This window comes from Rhea americana, unplaced genomic scaffold (assembly GCF_003343005.1).
Source record: "Rhea americana isolate MKP2758 unplaced genomic scaffold, rheAme1 scaffold_383, whole genome shotgun sequence".
Classification (NCBI taxonomy): Eukaryota; Metazoa; Chordata; class Aves; order Rheiformes; family Rheidae; genus Rhea; species Rhea americana.
The window spans coordinates 14779-37543 of record NW_028186516.1 but is presented as its reverse complement, the minus strand read 5'-3'; the positions used below and the strand labels follow the sequence as shown (position 1 = coordinate 37543).

General features: G+C 38.8%; 1 protein-coding gene across 1 annotated transcript; it reads left to right on the top strand.

The window, feature by feature from the left end:
• Positions 1 to 4: 4 nt before the first annotated feature.
• GMCL1 (germ cell-less 1, spermatogenesis associated) lies at positions 5 to 20780 on the top strand (the record flags this gene model as incomplete). The annotated part of the gene is made up of 14 exons (XM_085313365.1): positions 5 to 84; positions 400 to 523; positions 4336 to 4432; positions 4892 to 4989; positions 5853 to 5965; positions 6654 to 6719; positions 6875 to 6959; positions 7180 to 7270; positions 7756 to 7896; positions 12128 to 12197; positions 16662 to 16737; positions 17591 to 17736; positions 17944 to 18031; positions 19365 to 20780. Coding segments are annotated over 14 exons (1404 nt in total), but the record flags the coding sequence as incomplete, so codon positions are not given.
• Between the last annotated feature and the right edge of the window lie 1985 nt (positions 20781 to 22765).

Sequence of the window (22765 nt, the reverse complement as noted above, 5' to 3'; positions counted from 1 at the left end):
GCGCGGCGGCGGCGAGGGGCCCGGTGACAGCGACAGCGACGGCGAGGCCGAGCGCGAGGAGCGGCTCCTCAACACCCCGCGCAGGTGCGGCGGGAGCGCCGGGCCCGGCGGGGCGGCCGGGGCCGGGTGAGGCCGCCGCGCGGGGAAGCGCGGGAGCGGGCGCTGAGGGGGGCAGCGCGGGGCCGGAGGCTGCGGCCTGTCCCTGCCTGACTCTGGAAAGCTCCTCGCGGCGGCGAGCCCGGAGCTGAGGCAGGGAGGAAGCACCCGGGGGGGCGTCGGCGGCCCCAAGCTGCCGCGGGGAGCCCAAGAGGCAAGCGTGGAAGGGAGAGAAACCCCCCAGCCCTGCGCTGAGGGCTGCTTCGGTGACAGGAGTGCGCCTCCGCTTGTCTTTTCACGTAGGAAAAAGCTGAAAAGCACTTCCAAGTATATTTATCAGACGCTCTTCCTGAACGGTGAGAACAGCGATATTAAAATTTGTGCTCTGGGAGAGGAGTGGAACTTGCATAAGATTTAYTTGTGTCAGGTAAGCCCCTTCTTTTTTTCTTGCTGCAGCCAGYGTTATGTTTTTGATAATCAAGAGAATAGTTTGTAAATGTCAAGCATGAGTTCGTATTTTTCTCTTACCTTGCTTTTCTGAGTTGTAACTCTTCTTGTGGGTGCAAACAGTTAAACAATCTATGTTGTGCTTTAATTGCCTTTGATAGCAGCAGGTGGAAGCATAGCTGTTGCTTCGTATTTTAGTTTCTTTTGTTCCATCTTACAGTTTAACTTTACAACCTACTTGTTCAACTTTGGCCTGCCTTTTGTGAAAGCAGTCCTGCAGAGTGTCTTTTGATGGCCCTAGGACACATSCTTGTGTGCTAAGCAAAAGGCTTGAGCGTCTCCTGTGATGTTAATGTTTTTGCAGAGTAAAGCAAGTGCTTTCAGAATGGACTTGTAAAGCACATGGCAACCTAGCCCAAATTTACTGTCCATTAGGACTCAAGTATGGGAAGCCAAAGCAAAAGCATGTTGCCATAGCTGGTACTTTGTATGTGCACTTTTGAATGAGCCATAAAGGTTTGCATGATGTATGTACTGTTGACTAACTGCTATACCTTGCCTGCTGATTTGTCAGCAGTACAAATAGCYGTGGTCTTCTCTGTGTGGTGGTAGTATTAGTAATAGTGTGGAACTGCTTGTTATTTAAGATCTTTAAGTTCAGGTTTGGAGAGAGCTCTTGAGGTCRGGTGAGATGGGCCAGGTTGCCCAGAGAAGTTAGGCAGCCTCAGTCTGTGGAGACTTTCAAGACTAGCCTGAGTGGAGCCTTGAGCAAGCCTGGTCTGATTTCTTAGTTGACCCTGGTTTGAGCAGGAGGTTGAACTAGAGACTTCTTGAGGCTTCCAACCTGAATTATCATATGATCCTCTGACTCTGCCAGAAGTCCATACACTTCCTTGCTGCTGTGTGAGGAAGCTATACACAGAAGTTCTAAAAAGCAGTAAGACTTACTATGTACCTATAAAAGCAATAACATTTGTGCAGGCTTTTTATTTTGGGCTTGTATTATACTGAAGTTCTCAGTATTGCTTTTCCTATTTTTGAACCAAATAGGTGCTGTTATCTTTACCATTCCTTATCAAATATAGTGCTTTAAGCCAGCCAATGCTTTAAGAGGTCACTGTATATGTGAGCTATTCTAGATTGCTTATTGTTAACTCCTTATATTTGTTTTACGCATATAACTGAAACAGAAATGCTTCTTAAACCGTACACATTATGGAAGTGTCTTTAAAACAAGGTTATGGAATAGGGGATTTGGATCCTCAAGTTTTTACCTACTGTATGCACATTAACTAATGTTATGTGATCAGTACTTAAGGAGGAATTCCTGTTATCGCAGGACATATCCAGTAAAGTCAGACCATGGCCATGCATCAAATGGTTCATGACTGAGTGACTTGTCTGGCGTGATATAATTTAGATCCATCAAAAACAGTTTGCAACATTATCAGAACTGTTGGATGGGATTTCTGTAGATCACAGTATCTGCCGTGCCATTTGAAAGTTAATTCTGTGGACTTTGATTAAGTTCTCTTATATTTTCTTTGCTAATGGTTCAAAAAATAAAACTAATTCAAAGGTAATTTGAAGTGTTTACATTGCCCTTTCTGTTTTTACAGTTATGGAATTGTCTATAATTGGAAATCGATGTTCATAATGTAAAATAGAGAGTTTGGAGGAAATAAGTTCAGCATCAATTGTAATGAGAGGACAATATTTATGTTAGCTCAGTTTCTACCGATTTCATTACATTTCCAGTGACAGAAGAGGGGAGAAGCCATGGCTTTGTCCTGAGAAACTCTGCTGAAACTTCTAATTTGGCTGTGGTGTTAACTTTAAAGTGTGACTTTAGTCCTCGAAAAAACTTACTTGAAGAAGGAAAAGAAAATAACTTCAAATACTATACCTGAAAATGTGTGCACCTCTTTGTTAGCTGTAGTCAAACACTAAACCTGGTTTTATAAGTCACAAGATGCAAATGTCTGTGAGACGCTCAGCCAGCTGGTTGAACGCAGTGTTCTTTGATGTCACAGATGACAGCAGAAGTGAATCCTTGCCTTTTTTGTTGTGTTACTGTCGTGTTTAGTGTAGGTACAAAACCCCTTGTGCTAGCCATGATGGGGAAACACTCGTTAGCTTCCTGTAGGAAGAAGAGGCCCTTTATTTGACAGGCCTTAAAGCATTGTAAAGAATTTTAAAGGCAGAAAATGCATGCTCATATAGTAAAGACTGGGTAGAAAAGTGGGTGGTGTTTATCAGGAGGGAGAGCTGGCAGATGCACTTGTAATTTTTCTTTTGTCTTTGACTCTATATCTAACAATGGGAGGATGGGAGTGGGCTGGACAGTCAGACTTGTATTGTGGAGCTTGAATAAAGCAGAGGAGGTTGCTAGTTAGTCCCTAGATTATTGCTGTTGACRGCGTTTTTAATTTTCATTGGGACTTTACTATTGCTACATCCCAAGTTCATGAAGCTACTCCTCAAAATTTAGTGTGAGTTGATGACTAAAAGCTAAAATTCAAGTGCTTCCATGAGTGCTTTTTAGCATGCTTTGAAATTTTTGGTTTTGTTATGTAGTGGCCTCCTTGTATAAATGATGTTCATGTTAAATGAAATTTCATAGTTAAGATGCCCATTGTTGTAAGTCAGATTTCTGTTTCAGTCGATGCTCTTCCTCTGGAATTATGTTGTTATAACTAAAATATTGTTGGAAGTTAGGAAAAACTATATTTGTAAATTAGTAATTCTCTCAAGTCTCTAAAGTTCTTGCAACTGTTTTGCTAAATGGAGAAAAGTAATACTGTACATGTCAATGGCAGATCTGAGAAATGGAGGATTAAGTTTTCTGGTACTAAAATATTAAACTCCTCATCAACTTGAGGAGCTGATCTATGGGTACATGGGTTATAACAAAACTAAAGTAGCCTTATGAGGAATGGTAAAATCAATAAGATCTTGGTTTTGAGAGTAGTGTGGTATATATGGTCATAGTTAAGAGAGATGTTGAAGGAAAAGATGTCTTTAAATTATCAAATGAAACCAAATCAAAATTAGATTTCATACCTTTTGCTGCTCTGAGTTGAAATGCTGAGTTAACAGGTCAGGGAGTATGGTACTGTACAAATAGACTTTATTTTTTTGATCTCTCAGGTAAACTTCAGTGAGTGATAGCATCTCATAATGCGCACATCTTCTGCTGAGATGGAAAATCATGAATCCTAGTAGAGCAGTGTATTTCACTTCATTTGGATGGAAACCTATCAAATTCTAGTTTTATATGCCTTACACTTTATTATAAAAGGTATATTTACATAAATGGTGTATGTGTATGTGTCTTTGGTATGAGACCACAACCTTGTACATTAATTTGTATGTCTTGCATGCATTTTATTATCCAAACTGGCTTTCTCCAGTGCCTGCAGGATTTGTTGTCTGCCAGTGCATTAAGAACTTAATTCTTGGACTAATTATATCTCATAGGTGGTGTGATTTGTAGGAAAAGAGCTTATACAACTATTTTGGCCATTTAAAGCTCTTTACTTAATCTGATTATACATATGTAGTCTAAATTCTTGTATGTATTTTCACTCTCAAAAATAGAGCAAATATAGTTAGCCCCTTCTAATGATTAAGTATGTTTAAGTTTATGAAAAGTTACCACCCCCCTAATACCTTTTGTTCTGCAATAAAGGTAAATATTAACAATCTTTGGTTCCATGTGCTTCTTTTGGCAGTCTTTATTTGAATGAAATCACTTACCTGAATTCTTTCCACTCATCTTCTCTCATATAGTCAGGCTACTTTTCCAGTATGTTCAGTGGTTCTTGGAGAGAATCCAGCATGAACATCATAGAGTTGGAGATTCCTGACCAGAATATTGATATAGAAGGTTAGTGGGAACCTTTTATTTGAACACAGACTCTGAAGGCAAAGGCTAAATCTAATCTGACCTAACTAATTGAAAATAAAATGGTTTATTAAAAAAGTAGTTCTATTTTCAAACTAGTAAGAAAGAAACTTAAGAGATTGCGTTCGGCATAAAATTTAGTTTCTTTTCATCTGATTTTATTGTTCTGTGGAGTAACTTTGCAGCTATTTTAGGGTGAATATGTTGTTCAAATAATGAAATGGACTATTAGTTAGTGTTCTGTGTTTATTGTGTGTGTGTGTGTGTACGCGCTCATGCTTGGGCTGGTTAATGTTAGCTGTTAGCTTTTTATCCCAAGATTAAACAGGTAAGATTATAGAGAATGCATGCACTCAAATGACTTGATTGTATTTAAGAATTTTTTTAGTTATCAAAGCTCAATGTCAATCRTCTTTGTGTGACAGTTGTACTTATTTTCAGCTCTACAGGTGGCTTTTGGCTCACTCTATAGAGATGATGTGTTAATAAAACCCAGTCGAGTGGTTGCACTTCTAGCAGCAGCCTGCATGCTGCAGCTTGTAAGTATTAAATATCTATATATGATATTTATCTGTATATTTGTATAGGTATGTATATAGTTGTATAGTTTTTAATAATAATTTGTATAATATTTTTGTAGATATAGGTGTGTGTATATATCTATATATTTGTTCATACTTGTGTATATATTTGTGTAAAGATAACAGTTCATGCATGCACTATTTCAGCTACATAAATGAGCCTTCTCTTTATAACAATGAGTGAAAAGAACCAAATGTAATGCAGTAGTTTTATTTCAAAATGCTGTTACTAAGATTCAGTCATAATATGAAGTGATGTATTGAGATTCATATCTAGAAGTACATTAAAATATGTTGTAACAACGCTGTGTACTTTGCTGTTAAATCCTCAAGCTGTACTATTTGTTCTACCTTGAAGGTATTGGTTATGCTTTTCTTGTGCATGACAGATGACAGGATGACCTAGAAAATTTTCTAAAGAATGTGAGCTTGCCAAACTTTGCTGCTGTTTCCCCTGAAATAGTTTATATCATCTCTTGAATCAAAGTAGATTACATTTAATGTACTTTTAAATTCATTTCTAAACATACTTGAAAATACCCAGTACATTCCAAAGAGATAATCGTGCGTTTGTGGTGTTGGTAGTAGACTCCATCATGCAGTATCATATGATCTTGTTCTTTACACTCAGAATATCTCTATGCTTTTGACTCTGTGCTTGTTAAAATACTCTGCAAAGGAGATATTGACAAAATCATTCGCATGTGTGACTTGAGTAATTGTTCAGATGTTAAAATTTGTTTGTATGAACTGCATGATTTTTTTACATGTACAGTTTAAAAATTAAATCTTAAATATTTGTGATATCTTTCCCTGTGCAGGATGGCTTAATTCAGCAATGTGGTGAAACAATGAAGGAAACCATTAATGCAAAAACTGTGTGTGGTTATTACAATTCAGCAGGGACATATGGGTTAGATTCTGTGAAGAAAAAGTAAGAATCACTTTCTCCAAGCTGTTTTGTGTATTTTAGTGAAAAATGTGAATTTACAAGCAGTAAAACAATACCAGATTGATTCCTGTGTGTGTTTTTTTTTTTTTTTTTTCTTGGACTACTATAATCATCTGTCTTAACATAGATGTAAATTATAGTAGATAGTTCTTATACTCTAAAAAATTCTTTAACAAAGTATATTAGTAAAGACAATATATTTCACTTTCAGCATGACAGTGAAATAATACTTGTGATTATTAACTGTTGTTTAATAGCGAAGCTGCTTTAAAATTCACAATCTAAGCTAACTTTATCATAATTAGAAGGGATAAATACACTTTTGAGAGCAGAGTGTTAAGGTTAGTGCTAACTGCTTCCTTCTGCTGCAAATCAGTGCATTCTCAGAGCTTTTTGTGGCATTAGTTGATTCTTGAATATARCTTTCCCTGTACCTTGATAGGATCTAAATGCAACTTTGTTGCCTAGAATTTTGCAAAACTTTAAGGTAAACTTCATGTTTTTGAAATAGTGCATAAAATATGAAAAAGATTCATGTCAGTTTAAAGCAGTATTTCAAAATGATACCGTGTTAAATCTGAGGTTTTGATATAGAGGAGCTTGAGTAACTGTTGCAGACATGTTGAAATTCGTAGAAAACTGGGGTACTAATTCCTTGCTTTTAATCTAGGTGCCTTGAGTGGCTTTTGAATAACCTGATGACCCATCAGAGTGTTGAACTCTTCAAAGAACTCAGGTATTCAGGCTTCAGTTGGCTTTAGTGACGGAGAGATGAAGTACAACTTCTCCTGAAGTATATAGCTTATTACAAAAAAGCTTCCGGGCTATCAGTGTCTGCTTGTTACTTCTGGCTTGTCTGTGCTGTCTCATAGAACTCTATTTTTTTTTCAGCATAAGCCTCATGAAACAGCTGATCAGCTCTTCTAACCTATTTGTAATGCAAGTGGAAATGGATGTGTATACTGCTCTCAAGAAGGTACTTGCAGAGGGTCTGGCTGATGCTTTATGCGGTTGTACTCCTAAGTAGTATTCGCTTTGTAAAGCCATGAGAATTGTAGTCRTTTTGGTATTGCTTGCAAATATAGAATGTCAGAAATTTTGTAGGAGTAACTGTATTATGCAGATATTCTTTTAATAATGCATATGTTACTGCTTTGAAACAATGGGCTTACTGGAGTTCRTTTGCTTTTACCTAGTGGATGTTCCTTCAGCTCGTGCCTTCTTGGAATGGGTCTCTGAAACAACTTTTAACTGAAGCTGATGCCTGGTTTGCCAAGCGTAGGAAAGGTAGGATTACCTACATGGCCTTGGATGGCCGAAGATGTGGGCTGGCAATACAATGTAGTAGTCTTTTCCCCCATCTCCACACACTGTCCTATCTTCTCTGGAAAAGCTTGCCTCAGCCACTGGCTTCACATTCTTCTAACAATGATGCCTTTTGAACTGTTTTGTCTGTGAGTTCTGAAGTGAGCAGACATCTTCACTCAACAGCTTTTGGTGTTGCATAGTTAAGCTTTGGTTTTGCCTTCTCATGAGAAGGCACTGAGGTATTCCAAAAGAAAGAAAGTTTGGTCTAGCATTTTTACTGAAAGGATTTGAATGTGAGTAACTTTGAAATAGAAAAAAAATCTGTCATTTACTTTTAGCTACAAAGTGTGATTTGCCTGTCCATAATAACTTTTGCTGATGAAGAAGTTAAAACTGAGGATCTCGGACAGGATCTGGGAAATATTTAGGAAAACAGATTGTGACACAAGTACGATATCTTGCAGATTTTGAGGGTGGCATTGCATTCCTGGAATCAGAACAAGGGAGCGCATTCCTGTCCGTGTTCAAACACTTGAGATTGCAGTATATCATCAGTGACTTGGCATCAGCCAGAATTATTGAAAGGGATTGTCTAATCCCATCAGGTGAGCAAATACTCAACTGATCAAGTTTTATGTGTTTTCCTAGTCTAATTTATCTTGCAGTAGTTGGAAGAGAATGCCTCRGTGTATATAGTTGCCATACCGCTGGCTAATCACTTACATACTCCTCTCCAAAGTCTGGATTGTGGCTGAAGTTGCAACAGGAGCTGGATATTAAATTTACACGTGTAAGAATCTTCGAACAGCTGTGTGAACATATTAAGTATTTTTTTGAACTGTCAGTTTCTCAAAATACTCTATAATAAATGCATAGTACATTACTAGTGTTTAAATAACTCCACACACACTTTATGCAAAAAAAACATATCCTTTTAAGAGAACTGAACTTCCTGTGACTAAACTTGTTTCCCAACCATTATAATTAAAAAAAAAAATTTGGAATAATACTGCAAATGTAGACAAAAGCGTGAGACACTGAACTTTTCTCCATCTTGAAAAACAAGTGTCTACTTTGCTAATACATTTAGCAAATTAAATAAAAATACTTAGGATATTTCTGGAGGTGATTGAATGGTTAAATACTCTGTTCTTGTACTTTCATTTGCATTTAACGTTGTATAAAACATATCTTCCTCATTCTAGGTCCTGGTGTTTTTTCACCACAGAGTGAAATGCAGCTTAATTTTATTGTAGATTACTGTTGTTATCATTAAAAAATTTWWAAAAAAATGTTCTCATCTTGCTGCTGAAATCTGAGTGTGCAGATAAGTGGTGTTCTTTGCTTGGAAGCTGAGCAAACTCTGGCTATTGACAGATGAATAGAGGAGAAATAAGTGGTTGATGTCTCAGCTGAAAAAGTTCTTTCACTGCTATTCGTATCTTTTATTTAATCAGCCCCCTTCCCCTCCTGCCTTCCCAGTTGAGTGTGCTCCGTGAAACAGTGTAGTGACTTCTTGTGCCCTGCCTTGGTTCATTTTGAATTTGGCTCCTGTTATCCTTGCTCCATACTTCGCTTTGCTTAGGATGCCCTTATCGTGGTTGAATCTTAGCGTTGAATTTTTCATTCAGGCTTTCTCATAGTGGTTTGTGTAGCTTTCGTTTGCACTGTCTAGCTTTAATTTACACAACTTTTGCTTCTTAAAGCTACCCACAGTTTAACTATCTAATCCTYGGTATCTCCATGCCATTTATTCATAGGCGTAGTTGCCAAATGTCAATTAAGGTAGCCTTTATCRAGTTGTTCATCACTCTCCGTTATTTGTATCTTCCTGATATCTGTGCTCTTCCCCTTGTCTTCTAGCCTTGGGCTTTGTTTTGGACTCTTGCTGTATGTAAATATTTAAAACTGTCTTTGAGTTCCACTGCTTTCTTTCTGTAAAGCTAAATTTCTTTTTTCATTTCACATTAGCTTTTTTCCCCCCGTACCTCCGTAGCTGTCAACGTAGTGATACCATAATGACAAAGCAGACTTGTCAGGATTTTTCCKTTCAAGTTGTTAGTCTGATAAAATTGTTTGATCCTTTTAAAACTATTTCCTTGCCATTATGACCATCTAAGGAGTGTTGTTTTATTTGGCTTGACTTTCTTGTGCTGCTGTGTCCTTTCTTGTGCCAGAGATAATGGTTTAGTTGTTCTGCATAACTGGCGCCCTGAATAGCCTTGAGCAACTTTCCTCTCGCTTTGAAATGTTCGAGGAATGCAGCTGATGAGAGCTGAGTTATGACCATTTATGATAAGGATCRTGAGTATCTGCAGAAGCAGTAGGGTCTTTCTTTCCCTCCCTTTTTGTAAAGCCTTCAACCTGTGAGTTAATACAGATAGTTACTGCTGCTTAAGTGCCCTGGCTATCCTTATTTGTAGTTGTGGGTTAAATTAATATCTAAATAGATGGAGACAATATAAAAGAATTTGGTTTTCCTGTACTCTAAACGTCTCTTAAAGTATTCTTTGAACAGCAGATGGAGACAGGACATGATAGATTGCCTGAGCAAAGGTACAGTTCATGTGTATGGTTTGGTCAATTACGTCCAGTAGGTGGAACAGGTTTTGACAGCAAGTAAATGACGATATTTTTTTTATTATGCATAATGGTATTTGAAGAACAGATCTGTTTTGTGATATGTGAGATTTGATATGCTTGAGTGATGTAAAATGTCAGTGTAACCAACCTTACTAAATGCTTTCTAAGTTAGATTTTGGTACAAATTATAATGCAAAGGTGTTTTCATTTTATAATAGAAAATAAGATAACTTTGGGTAAATGACAGTTTAAATCCTTTCCTAGTTTAATGACAGTACAGGAGAATTCTCACTCATTTCTATGTGAAATGGCTGGGTCAGCAAGTGAGTAAGATGTTGCAAAATGGCAATTTGCCAGTATTAGACTTGAATTCTTCCCCTTCATGTTGCTGCTACCATTTATCAGAACTGCACTGGGCAAGCTTTCCTTAACATTTTACTGTGAGTAAATAACGTGTAGATACAAAATCAAAAATGCATGTGTCTGTGTACAAGAAATGAAGGACRTTTTTTAAATCACTAAAGAATAACTGCAGCTTTGAGGCTGAGGGTATGTAATTTTCACATAGTTAAAAAGGTCAGAGRGCAAAACTTTCATGCTTAAGCAATTCATAAACTGTGACAAAGGCTGAAATAGAGGCTTGGATACTTCGCAGTAATACGGGGGAAAAGGAGACTTACAAGAACTCTTGCGTATGTGGTTAATATGAGCACAGTATCTGATGTTTCAGCTCTACCATTGATTCTTCCTTTTTTTTTTTAAAAAAAAAACCCTTCTTAAATTAAAAGAGAACTATGAGAGCAGGGAGGGAAGAGAAACGCAACATGGAGACCTGTGAATGTTTAATGAAATTGTGTTGTTAGGCTTTGATACTTGATAGTTTTTGTAATCTGCTGCTATGTGATTATAGCCAACAGTTGTATTAAGATCGGGAACTTTGCTTGTCATTTAAAAGAAGGCTTAGATAAATGTTAATGGTGTGCTTTTGAATGGATTACTTGTGTGCCAGCAACCAAAATCTGAGATAATTGCATAGTACCTAAAAGAGTCTTATCAGCATGGAAATTGCTGGGTAGTTTGTGTTGTAGTGTAAACCTTTTCAATTAATTTAAATGAAGTTCTCCTCCTGAAGGTTAAAAAAAAGAACACATGTTGAATAGTTGAAAGAAGTGGTCACTTAATACCTCATGCTCTGTGTGTGCATAGCACCTGCAGGAGGAAAAGAAAATGCTGTACTAGGGTTCACGCTGGATAATCCATTTTTTTTTAATATGTAAAAGATGTAAGGCATCCATAACGTGTCTACAAGTGAAATGTTCGTTATTGTGTTTCACCTGGTCACCTCTGAACATTTCTGAACAATATTTTCCTTTCCAGTGCTTCCGAATTAAGAGAGAAACTACAGCCGAAACATGAAATGAAGAAAAAAAAACATGTATGCGTGCATACATACACACACAYATATATAYATATATGTATGCATGCATGCATGCAGTGTATATATATACACACACACAAATAAAAAATGAAAAGGTGCTTTACCTCCTGTTTTCCCCCTTCCAACACATCCGGTGTGCCTTAGCTGTGTACCTTTTCACTATTTAGATTAAGAAGAACGTACATAGCGTGCTTTTGGCTGCTTATGATCCCTTTTGTGCAACCGAGTTACGGACTATTAGTTCTGGTTTTGAATTTTACGTGTTGGTTGCAACTGTTAAATTGTTGTAGCTGATAAAAGCTTCATGTTGTACTTGAAGGAAAACCTGATTTACGTTTACCTTTAGTAGAAGACACCTTTCTTCTGTTCCTACAATACCTGTGATAAGTCGTTTTCATTACCCTTTGATTTGATTTTCTTCTTGTTTAACTTGTGTAGAGATGTACTAGGAATTCAGAAAACAGTAATTTCTCCTAAGAGCTTGTTAGCAGGCTCCTTGATTTGTGTGCAGACAAAATAGTCTGTTGAGTTGCGTTATTTTGGGGAATTGTGAATACTTGGTGAGATGAATATAGTGCTGAATCACTCAGTGTTAGTTGTTCATTTTTATCTGTATTGCCTGTGTAGTTGAGGCTTGAGAATGAATTATATAAGTGAATTAACTGCTGGTGGGTTTGTATAGGCTATTCAGTTAAGGAGTATGAATTTATTATTTCAAAGTAGTTTTATTTATGCATTTCAAATGTTCATAAACATCCCCATTCCCAGCTCCAAAGAAAACACCAAGCTTATTTATTTATTTTTTTTAATTTTAGAATGGCTGTCCTCTGTTTACAAACAGCAGTGGTTTGCCATGCTCAGAGCAGAACAAGACAATGATATTGGGTAGGTATATTACAGGCTTTCCTTATTTCTTTCTTCTAGTAGAAACCTTCCTCTGATATAAACTCTTTGTTTAACGTCTGGAGTTTACATTAAGATTGGAGGGGGGGAAGCATACCTCAGTGGTGGTTCTCTTGGAGCCATCCTTCCTTGGGCTGGCTATCTCCTGTCCCTTAAACAACAGAGCTCTAGAAAACTTGTCACTTTTATAATATGGCTAGAGGTAAATTTGGGGTTTTTCTTTTCTGTATAATCTTTTATATTGGTAAATACTTCTCACTGGTACATTGATGTGTTGAGGCTGTGAAATAGTAACTTATTAGCCTTTCATTATAAAGACTGTATTAGAAGAGGCTTCTTCTGTATCTGTAGTCCTTTTTCTGTCCTCCTTTCTTCCTCTCTGAACTGGGTGGGCAAAAGGTTGAGCGCAAAGCAGCTTTGGTTTTGCGCCCGCTGGAAGATTCACCTGTAGCTGTACGCATGTACCTGCATAGCATCCTGGCTGGTGTCTGTGTGTAATGCATGTCTGGGTTCCCTGAGCACGTACCTAACAAGGGCTGTCAGTGATGGTGGCTTGGGCAGTGGGGGGGGGGGTTTACTTACCGCATGTTCTGGGCACATGATTAGAAACTGTTTCTCTTCCTTCTGCTTGGTTCTTGCTACATCACATTGAACACTCGTCTCTTTCTAAGTAAGGAAACCAAGGCAAAATGTGACTGAGGAAGTTGTTCCTGCCATTGTTTGCCTTAGTTTTTTAGTATGCTTTGTGGAAGATAAGTGGCAGGTCAGGAAGCTATCATTGTTTATTGCCTTTCAAAAATCAATAAACTAGTTCCTTGATTTTCTTTGATCAGTTTTATTAGCCCAGCATTTGGCATTCAGGAGATGAGCATGTTCAGTTGCAGTGGTATGCTTAGCTTATTAAATGCAACCTGAAAAGCAAAAGGATTGCTGTCCTGAACTGGACCAAAGGCCATGCAGTCTGTGACAGTGCTCAGTGGTAGATAATTACATATCTCCTGTCCCCTTTATGTGTAAGGGAAGAGTGAATGTTCTCTTAGCATATTTTTCTGGCATTGAGTAGTTCAAGAATCTTCCAGTGGGAGGTTTTAGCTGGATCGTTATTGACCAACCAGCCACCAAGAGACCTGTTTTATACGTGTCCAGTTCTATTTCGAAACATAACCACAAGCATTCTTTGGCAGCATCCTCTATAGTTTAATTGTGGATTATATTCCTTAATATAATCCCCGGACATGATAGATTGCCTGAGCAAAGGTACAATTCATGTGTATGGTTTGGTCAGTTATGTCCAGTAGGTGGAGCAGGAACTTCCTTTTTGTGGTTTCCGTATATGAGTCTAAGAAAACTCCAAAATTCTCATTCTTGCTTCAAGAATAATGAAGATTTTTAATTGGTGGTTCACTTTGGCAATAGCAATGCTTTAGAAAATGGTAGGGGCAAAAAAACATAATCTTGAATCTCTTTTAATCTCTGACCCTAAAGTTTAATATAGGATGGTTGTAGCTTGTTTTTGATAGTTTTGGTTTTTGGGGGAAAACTTTTCTTGTAATGTTATTTTTGATGTATCTAACAGTAGATGATCATGTTGTTACCTTCTGGCTCTTAGATTCTGACTTAGAATGTGAGAACCACAGGTAATATGAAAGTGAGCATTACAAAGCTGTCAAAATCCTGACACAAGATCAGACTGTATATTTGCCTGGTTTTACTGTCTTTCAGTAGTTCACTGTAATGCAGTGAGAGTATTTTAATTGTCAGCCATCTGATTTATGTGCTACTGAAAAAGTAAGATACTGCACAAAACTGAAGTGGAGATGTTAGGGGAACATATTAGCTTCAAAATCACTCACATGTGACACAGCGCTGATGATTTCACTGACTCTTGAAATGAGCAGGGTGTTTTCCAGGGCCTTTTTCTTTTCTAGTGTTTTTTGTTTTGTTTTGTTTTTTAAGACTACTAAATCTGAAAATCTCGGGGGAGAGAGTTTTGTTTAAACTGAACATTTGTTTGCACGAATCTTTTGTTCTGGCCTTCATTGCCAGTGTCTTTCAGTAATGGCTTTCTCATTTGTAAGTAATTGTAAGAAACAGAAGTGTGACGTTTCTTCTCGATACAGTTTAGCTTCTGACATGTGGCAGCTTAGAAGCTTACTGGTTGGAGATTGCATCCAAGTTGTTCTTTGTTCAAAAGTGTATGGAAAATTCCTCTCGTGAACATGATCTCTGGAGTTGTGTGGGAGCAAGATGCTGTGTTTTGTATTCAGGTTATTTCCCTGTTTCTTTATATGCAGCTCAGTTGTAATGTTGTTAGTTTATATTATGCAATATCTGAGAAGATAAACTGTTACTTGTACTCCTGAGATTTCTTCTCCGTCTTCTGCTCGCTAACAGTAGTGATAGCCAGTAGTGAGATGCCAGTGGCTCATAACTAATATCTTAGAGAGGGAGAGATGCAACTGTTCCTTTGTATTTAAACAAGTATTTTGGCTATTTAATCAACCGGTAGCTAGAAGGAAAAAAATGAAGGTTCTATAAGACCATTTTCTAGTCCAGGTCTGCTGTCTCTTCTCTCACATTTAATGCTTGTATCAATACATTATCTGAATGGATATCTGAAAAATACTATTTTTCCCCCAAAGGCTTAGGGATGCAAACTTATAAGTGGAACAAAGCGTGAAATCTGACTCGCACTGAGCTGAAGTAAGGCTCTGTTTTCATGTCTCACCTAGTGCATAACATGATTGTACCTGCATATTCTGAGATTGCTGAAGTGAAAGTTATTTTGCCTTAAAGCGTGTGGTCCAGTTTACCCTTTTGACAGCTTTAGTGAGGAGAGGAAAATGACTCTCTTCTACTTCAAGTAGTTTGCATTTAAAAGGTCTAAACACTTTAACTCTTCAAAATTTTAGACTATTTTTAATGTAATGCTGGAGTCTGTGACTTTGAAATGTAGCTGCTCAAGGTTTACATGTTTGCACTAAAGTGGATCACTTCTTTTTGGTAATTAAACATTTGTTCACGTGGCAAGTAAGCGACAAATCTTTTAAGTTTCGTGACTAGAATTGTTCCTACTCTAACTGCCTCCTTGGCAGTGTTTAAGAAAGAAACAGTAACTTGACTGTTCATGACATGTGCAGTAGGCTTGTTTAAGTGATTAAGGCACAGAGTTTTGCATCTTCTGAAGCTCCTTGAGGAACTGAGAGGGGGGAAATACTAATATCAGTCTGAAAATTATGTGCTCGTTTTTGTAATTTGTCACTGATCAAACAGAAAAAAATCTTTTATCACCATTGCTGCATATAGGTCAGTTATATAACCAGTTTGCTTAGAAGATGTGGAAGAAGCATGCGGGAGGTTCCTGGGGCAATTTGGTTAGCATGATTAGCTTATTTGTTTAACTTGCTCATAAAGTATGTAATCTTCTAGGTTTAGTTTTTACAGAAACGTGTTGGGGGGGGGCGGGAGGCACAAGCCACAACTGAGTTTGTTTATAAAATCTGTAGCCATGAGTTCCGGTGGTGTATTTACAGTAGGAAGAGAAGAGATGCTCCATTTCTTCCTGTTTATGTAGTTAAAAGTGTGGGGCTTTTTTTTTTTTTTTTTTTTTTTTTTTGGTCTTGTGGGATTTTAATGTAATTTGTGGGGGGGTACCCTTTATTGTGTTTTTTAATACCTATTTAAACATTTGTAATCAGTTTAACTTGAAAACTTTCTGGCAATCATTGCTTATGTGGTTAATGATGTAATCATGTTTAAAATTGAGTGAGTAACATACCTTTGTAAAATTGAGACTRACTTTAGCTATGCTGGAGCTGCAAGATTTCTCTACCAGTTCAAGCTCCAGTGGAAGCTGCTGTGTGGAGTAAGTTTGTGTTGGTATAGATGACAGACTCAAGGGGCTTGTGCCACTTCGTGATCACTGTGGGCCAATGTTTTTAGACAAGTTGCGTAACCAGCCACTTGAGAAATCTTCCACACAGCTTCTGTGGGTGCGTCTTCATAGTGCTGCTCTTCTGCAGAGTGCTGCAGCTGCTCTCTAACAGCAGAACTGTTGCCAAGGAAGTCAGAATACTGACTTTTTAAAGTCAGTATTTAAAAAAAGTTGTACTTTTTAGGAGGATTGCAGAATGTAGCTTGTTGCAACAGCTAGACACAAAAAAAGAAGTCCTTCTGTCCTGGAAAGATTCTTGTGTAAAAGTCATGCTTAATTGAAATGTAACAGTCTGATTTATATTGCAGTTTTTGGAGCTACTTCATGTTCCTMGGGTGATTCAGGTTGGAAGGGACCCTGGGAGGTCATCTAGTCCAACATCTGCTCAGGGATAGGGTCAGTGGTGAGGTCAGACCAGGTTACTCGGGACTGTTGGACTTTCCCACTTGAAAGTAACATAGAAAGCAGTTTAAGTGTCCTTCAAGCTGTACTTTTTTTTTTTTTTTTGGTAGGCCTCAAGAAATAAATAAAGAAGAACTGGAAGGAAACAGCATGAGGTGTGGTAGAAAACTTGCAAAGGATGGTGATGTAAGTATAGCATGTGGCTTAGTTTGTGCATAGCTGACATGTCTTGGGCATGTTAGGTATTTTCAAAACACACAGGTCTTAATAGTCCAACTGCGTCAAAAAGATCTAATGGAGGTGATACATTAGAGAAATTGCTTTGTTCTCACAAAAAGAACAAGTGTTTTATTCTTTTAAAGATGAGTAAGAAATTACTCTCTTAATTTTGCTCTTGCACTACAAGCAAGCCCGTATTTGGAGAGGAACTTCTAGAATGTAGAAGGAGGAAATGTAGACATAGCTTGTCATTTGAGATTTGTGAAATACACGCAGTTAAAATGTAGCTGTGCTCACTGATGTCCATCTTTGCTAAGTAGCAAAGGAAGCTTTTCATATAGCCCCAGTCTGAACCTCCGTGTGCTGCATGTATGTGCTTCTTAGGTAATGAGCCTTATGGAAAAACTGAGAATCAGCTTATTCCCACTGAAGTCACTTAACATAAGAATGTCGTACTCAAAGGAGCGTGTTAGGCACGAATGGGACCTGTGGTTAAATGCTACTTAGAAGTACTGCACCGATTACTAGAACGCAGAGGCATTTTTTATGCACTTACATTAAATGTGCTTTATAGGCGATGGATATTAAGCTCGACCCTTTAGTCAGCTGTCTGGAAGGGATGACAGCTGAAGTGAGTGGTTGCCTGCACAGATGTCTTGTGTTTCAATTAGGTGTTGATGAGAATCCCAGAACGCAAAGTCTCTGTAGCTGAGAATCCCATCCTCAAGTGACTCTGCTTCATTTGTTGAAGTGGCATTTATTATTCCTCTATAGCAAGCAAACACTCATGATTTATTTGTTTTTCACCTGTGTTCTTCAGTACTGCTGGCGATGGACTGGATTCAACTTTGGCTTTGACCTTCTTGTCACTTACACAAATCGCTATATCATTTTCAAACGAAATACGCTGAATCAGCCGTGCAACGGATCAGTCAGTCTGCAGCCTCGGAGAAACATAGCCTTCAGGTAAGAAATGACCGAGAATTCAGCTTCTATAGCATGTGCTCAAATCTGTTGCCTCGACAAAGTTTACCCATCTGTGTTTGCAGTTAATTTTGTTGCCACAAAGTTCGTTATGTTTGAAAATGTATTCTGTCTCCTTGGGAGAAGCTCTATGTTCTGAAAAACTGAGTTATGAGAGATTAAGTAATTTAACTATTGTTACACCCTTAGGTTACGCCTGGCCTCTTTTGATAGCAGTGGGAAAATTATTTGCAGTAGGACAACAGGATATCAGATCCTAACCCTTGAGAAGGACCAGGTACATCTGCATTTTTGATGTGTTGAGTCCAAAACTTTTTAAGAAAAAAAGAGCTGAGAAGTCAACATTATTTTTGAAGAGTTGTTCTTTCTTGTTGTTGTTACCTGTGTGGAATTTCAGGAGTTTCTTTTATAGGTAGTGGAAGGTCAAGTGAATTTATGAAGTACAATTAGAGCAGGACACTTCAGACTTTCTTCGTGTTGATTTCACTTAATGTTAGTGAAATTAGTTCCCATGGTGCTGTTTGCAACTGTCTGCTGATAATTTACCGTTCTTCTAAATAACTACTTATTTTCCCAGACTTTCAACACTAAGTTACTATCTATCTGGCAATATTTTGGGTATGAAAAATATTTCCTTTATCATTCATGGATAGCCAAGAGTATGAGCAGGTTATAATTAAAGCGTATAGTTAAAATTTGTGCCATTTTTGAGAAAGTAGTTGTTAATAAATACAAATTCCTCAGGTTTCCTTTTTAATCACTTTGTTACAGCGTAGTAGTCTGTATTGAATACTGAGTAATACAGCAGACTCCTGCTTATTTGTAGTTGGAATTTATTTGAAGAATGTTTTGTTTTACATGCCAGTTGAAGACTTAATGTCAGCATATTGTTCAGGGCTGGTATTTATTACTATGTTGTTTTTAATAAAGAAAAAAGCCTGAGAGAGGAGTAGGATTTTCTTAGGGGGATGTACCAATTTCCACCTGTTCTTAGTTTAGATTTTAGTAAGGAATCCATAGGAATTGATCATCAAGCCCTTTAACTCCAGCAGTGATAGGTAGATGACAAATACATGGAAACCTTCTCCTTGTAAATACCGTCTGTGTTACAGGACAGATTGTCCATTTTGCTATCCCAAAACTAGTTCCTAGAGTAACAACCAAAAAGATTCTACCAAGAAACTATGATTTGCCTTAAAGTCTCATTATGGGTTGCACAATTTGTTAAATCTTGTGAAACTGATAGTGATAGAAGAGTCATCTTTTCTCTCCAACTTGTTTGAAGGTAAAGGTTGCACAGTCCTTTTTGTAACAGTTTGTCATCCTTGACACAGAGGGATGGCAGCAGTAGGACAAAAGGTTATTACCAGTTTGAGAACTTCTTATCAGTATCTGCTTAGGATAAAGGAGAATGATTATTTTGAGCTTGCTTTTGATTATTTTTTTTATACGTACACAGTAATTGGAATTTAGACAATGACCATTAGTATTGATCATGTGCGTTCTTTTGTGGCCAATATACCACTCAGACTGTGTGTCCCTGTCGTGCATCCTTGTAAATTTGAATGTATCACTTATTCTAAGAACGTTCCCCTGTATTTGCTTTGCAGGAGCAAGTAGTAATGAATTTGGACAGCAGACTCCTCATCTTCCCACTCTATATCTGCTGTAACTTCTTGTACACGTCGCCGGAGAAGAAAACTGAGAGTGAGGCACTGCTAGATAATTCAGAAACCTGAGACCTCTTCGGTGGAATATAGTAGCACTTCTCTAACTCTCTATGCCTGCTTTAAGTTAAATGCCCTGCTGACGCACAGAGCTGTGACAATTACAAAAAGGCCTTACACTGTAGCAGATATATATGGCTGTTCTTCAGCCTGAGTATACTCCTATGCATATCTGAAGAGAAGGTCAGAAATGATACAGGCCAAAACTAGTTATCTCATATTTGTTCTCTTTTTATATATTTTATCTTTTTGTCTGTTCTGCATCTTCAGACTGCAGCCATTCCATGTTCCACTTTTATTTTTCTGGGCAAAAACTGAGCCAAATTGGAAATAATGAATTTGTGTGAGTGGTATTACTAACTTACCTTGTAAAATGCTGAGCACACATTGTACTGTGTGTGTTTAGTGGTTTGAGTTTGGTGGTTTTGGTTTTAATAACTGATCTGTAAATACCAGACCCATCTTCTGCTTTCTCCTGTGGTCCTTTTTCATCAGGGCCAAATACATCTGTGTAAATGTTGCCTGTCAACTTCTGTTAGTCATTTAAGTGTTTGTACAGATTTTCAAGCCTGCTTGTTTTTAAGCCTTTATTACATTTCATATATGTGTGTTTCTTTATTACTCTTAGGCCATTTTTTTAAATACTGTGGAAAAAAACTTGTCTTTTTTTTTTTTTTTTAGCATATGAATTTTCAAAGGAGGATKCTCGTATGTGAATGTTTTTTTCCAAATACTGAGAATTCTCTAATGTACTAACCATCATTTGAGTCTGCTATACAGCAGCAGCTTTCACCTGGGATTCTACTGAGTCCTTAATATACTCATGTAAACCAAATACCAGTTTTTAAACATTGTGTTTTTTTGATTACTTGTTTTAACTGTTACATTGGGAATATATCGTACTTTAGCTCAGGAATCTGTGACCTTTGAGTGCCTTTTGAGTTGTATGTGTTAACACAAACTTCACATCAGTTAAGCAAGGTCACAGGATCCAAAATAAGAGCTGGGAACAAGGGATTCATATTTTGTTGGTTTAATGAACCTTTCAAGAGTAAGAGGTACACTGTATTTAGTTTTTTTGTATGTATTGGTTGGTTTTTATGTTTGTCTATTGCTATTCTGAATTCTTACATCAGAATTTTTGGATTCCAAGTGGGAATTTTGCCTCTTTAGTAGCCTATTTTTTTAATGTTGTCAGAAAAGTATAAAACCCTTTGTACTTTATAACAAGGATTAAAAAAATGTGCTGGACAAGATGGAAGAAAGTGGCAACTTGTGAATAAATGATTTCAAGCGTAATAGTCATTAGCGTCTATCCTTTTCTACCTTTAAATGGTGTTTTGTATTGGATGCAGCTAATGAATGCGCTTCTGYGCAGTAATGCATTAAGTCTCGTATTTCTGTGGACAAGAGCAGAAGAACATTAAGGCCTTCATCTAGCACATCATCAAACTGATCTTTTTGTCAAGAGGCATAACTGCCTCCCCTGAGCTGTGGGTCCCTGCCCCCCACTTCTCGACCCCCCACACACACACCTTGCCTATAGAGGGACTGCTAGTGCAAGGAGATCAATCCCTTCACAATTTTGGCCCTTTTTCCCTGTGGATGGAATTGAGGATTTGGGATGGGGCCAGAGGTGCAGGTGCCATTCCTAAGGGATTCCTGAGGGGCTAGGGATGGAGGAGAGGAGAGAGAGAGAGAGGAGCACAAAAACCCAAACACATCACARCTTACCCAGAGAACATGTTTTTTGTTCTTTTATTTCACTGACTAGGAGCARCAATTGTGGCAAAGGGGAGCTGAGAAATACAATACCACACTTGAGGAAAATAGTGTGTAAAATACAAAAATAAGGAAGCCTATATATATATAATTGCAGTCATTCACTAAAAATAAATATTGTAAACACAATTACAGAACATCAGATGAAACTACAATCACTCATTTCTGCTAGCAGCCGGACAGTCTTTGGCTTTATTTAACTCCACCTGCCCCACCTGGAGCCAGCGTCTCCATTAAGATGCAATTTCTGCGTTTGAGGCYGGCGAGGCTCCGGGCTCCTTCCTTTACCCTTGCGAAATCCCCGTCACGCTGGGAAATGACTCTCACTCTACCTTATAACCAGGAATCGCCTCTTTTGCCTCAGCGACCGCTCTCCTGCCGGAGGAAGCAGACTGCTCCTCTCTGTCTGCTGGAGAGCTGGAAGGGTGGCGAGGTGAGGCACCGAGGCTCCCCCGGCCCGGTTTATTTGGTCGGCCGGTACCTCACCACCCGTTGCACGGGGACGGGTGGCTTTTGGCGCTCATCTCCCACCCACTGGGTCTTTTCATGCCCTCGTCTCTGTTGAATAGCCTGAGCACGTCTCGATCGCGTGGGAGTGCAGCACAGAAGCATCAAATCACCTCTAGGTTTGGAAGCTGTGGGCTGCTTCCAGCCCTCAGGTGCTCTGAGGCTCCTCAAAGGTCTTGAGAGACTGAAGATGTGTCAGTCTGTACACGGCCTTGGACTCCAAAAGGGCAGAGGCAGGTTCCTCCTGCCCGGAAGGAGAGGTCGCTCCCTCCTGCCTAGCGGCTGTGGGGAAACGCTGCTCCCCCCAACCTGCTGCCGGCACGGCTGGAGGACGCACCGGCCCACCACCACCACCACCGAGAAAATGCATCTTAATGGTGCGGCTAAGCACGACAAAAGCCATCCTACGTCCACAAAGCAGCACTTCTTACCGGAGGAAGGAGACGGCCTGATGGGCAAGTCAAGTAGCTCAGCCCGTCTGCCTTCCTCCCTCTATGTACGAATATATAGAGATYTGATCTTCCCTTCATATCAATATTCCTGATTTGACCTTCCCTTCTCCATTTTAAACACATTCACGTAACATCCTGTGGCAACGTTTGGGGTTGAGGTTACAAGCAGACCGCACAGCAACCAGCTCTGGCACTCGTCAGCGCTGCCAGACCAAAGGGGGAAAAAAAAAATAAAGGAGTGCAAACCTCTACAAGTGTTCGATTAAAAGCTTTCCTTAGCTCCCAGCATTTCCCTTTCGCCCCCGGAGAGAGCTGGGCTCAAAGGATTTGCTCAGCCGGAGCCTGAACGAGGGCTGTCCCCACGTGCCCCGAGCGATAGCTGCATGAAATCACCCCCCGCCCCGCTGACGCCGGCGCTGGGCGTCTCGAAGGGGGCACAGCCGTGCCGGTCCCGGCTTGGGGGGTAAAAACACTGCTGCTAACGCACCGGTTAAAAACTACTTCTGTTTCATTTTTTTTTTTCCAAGCAGGCAAAATGCTGGG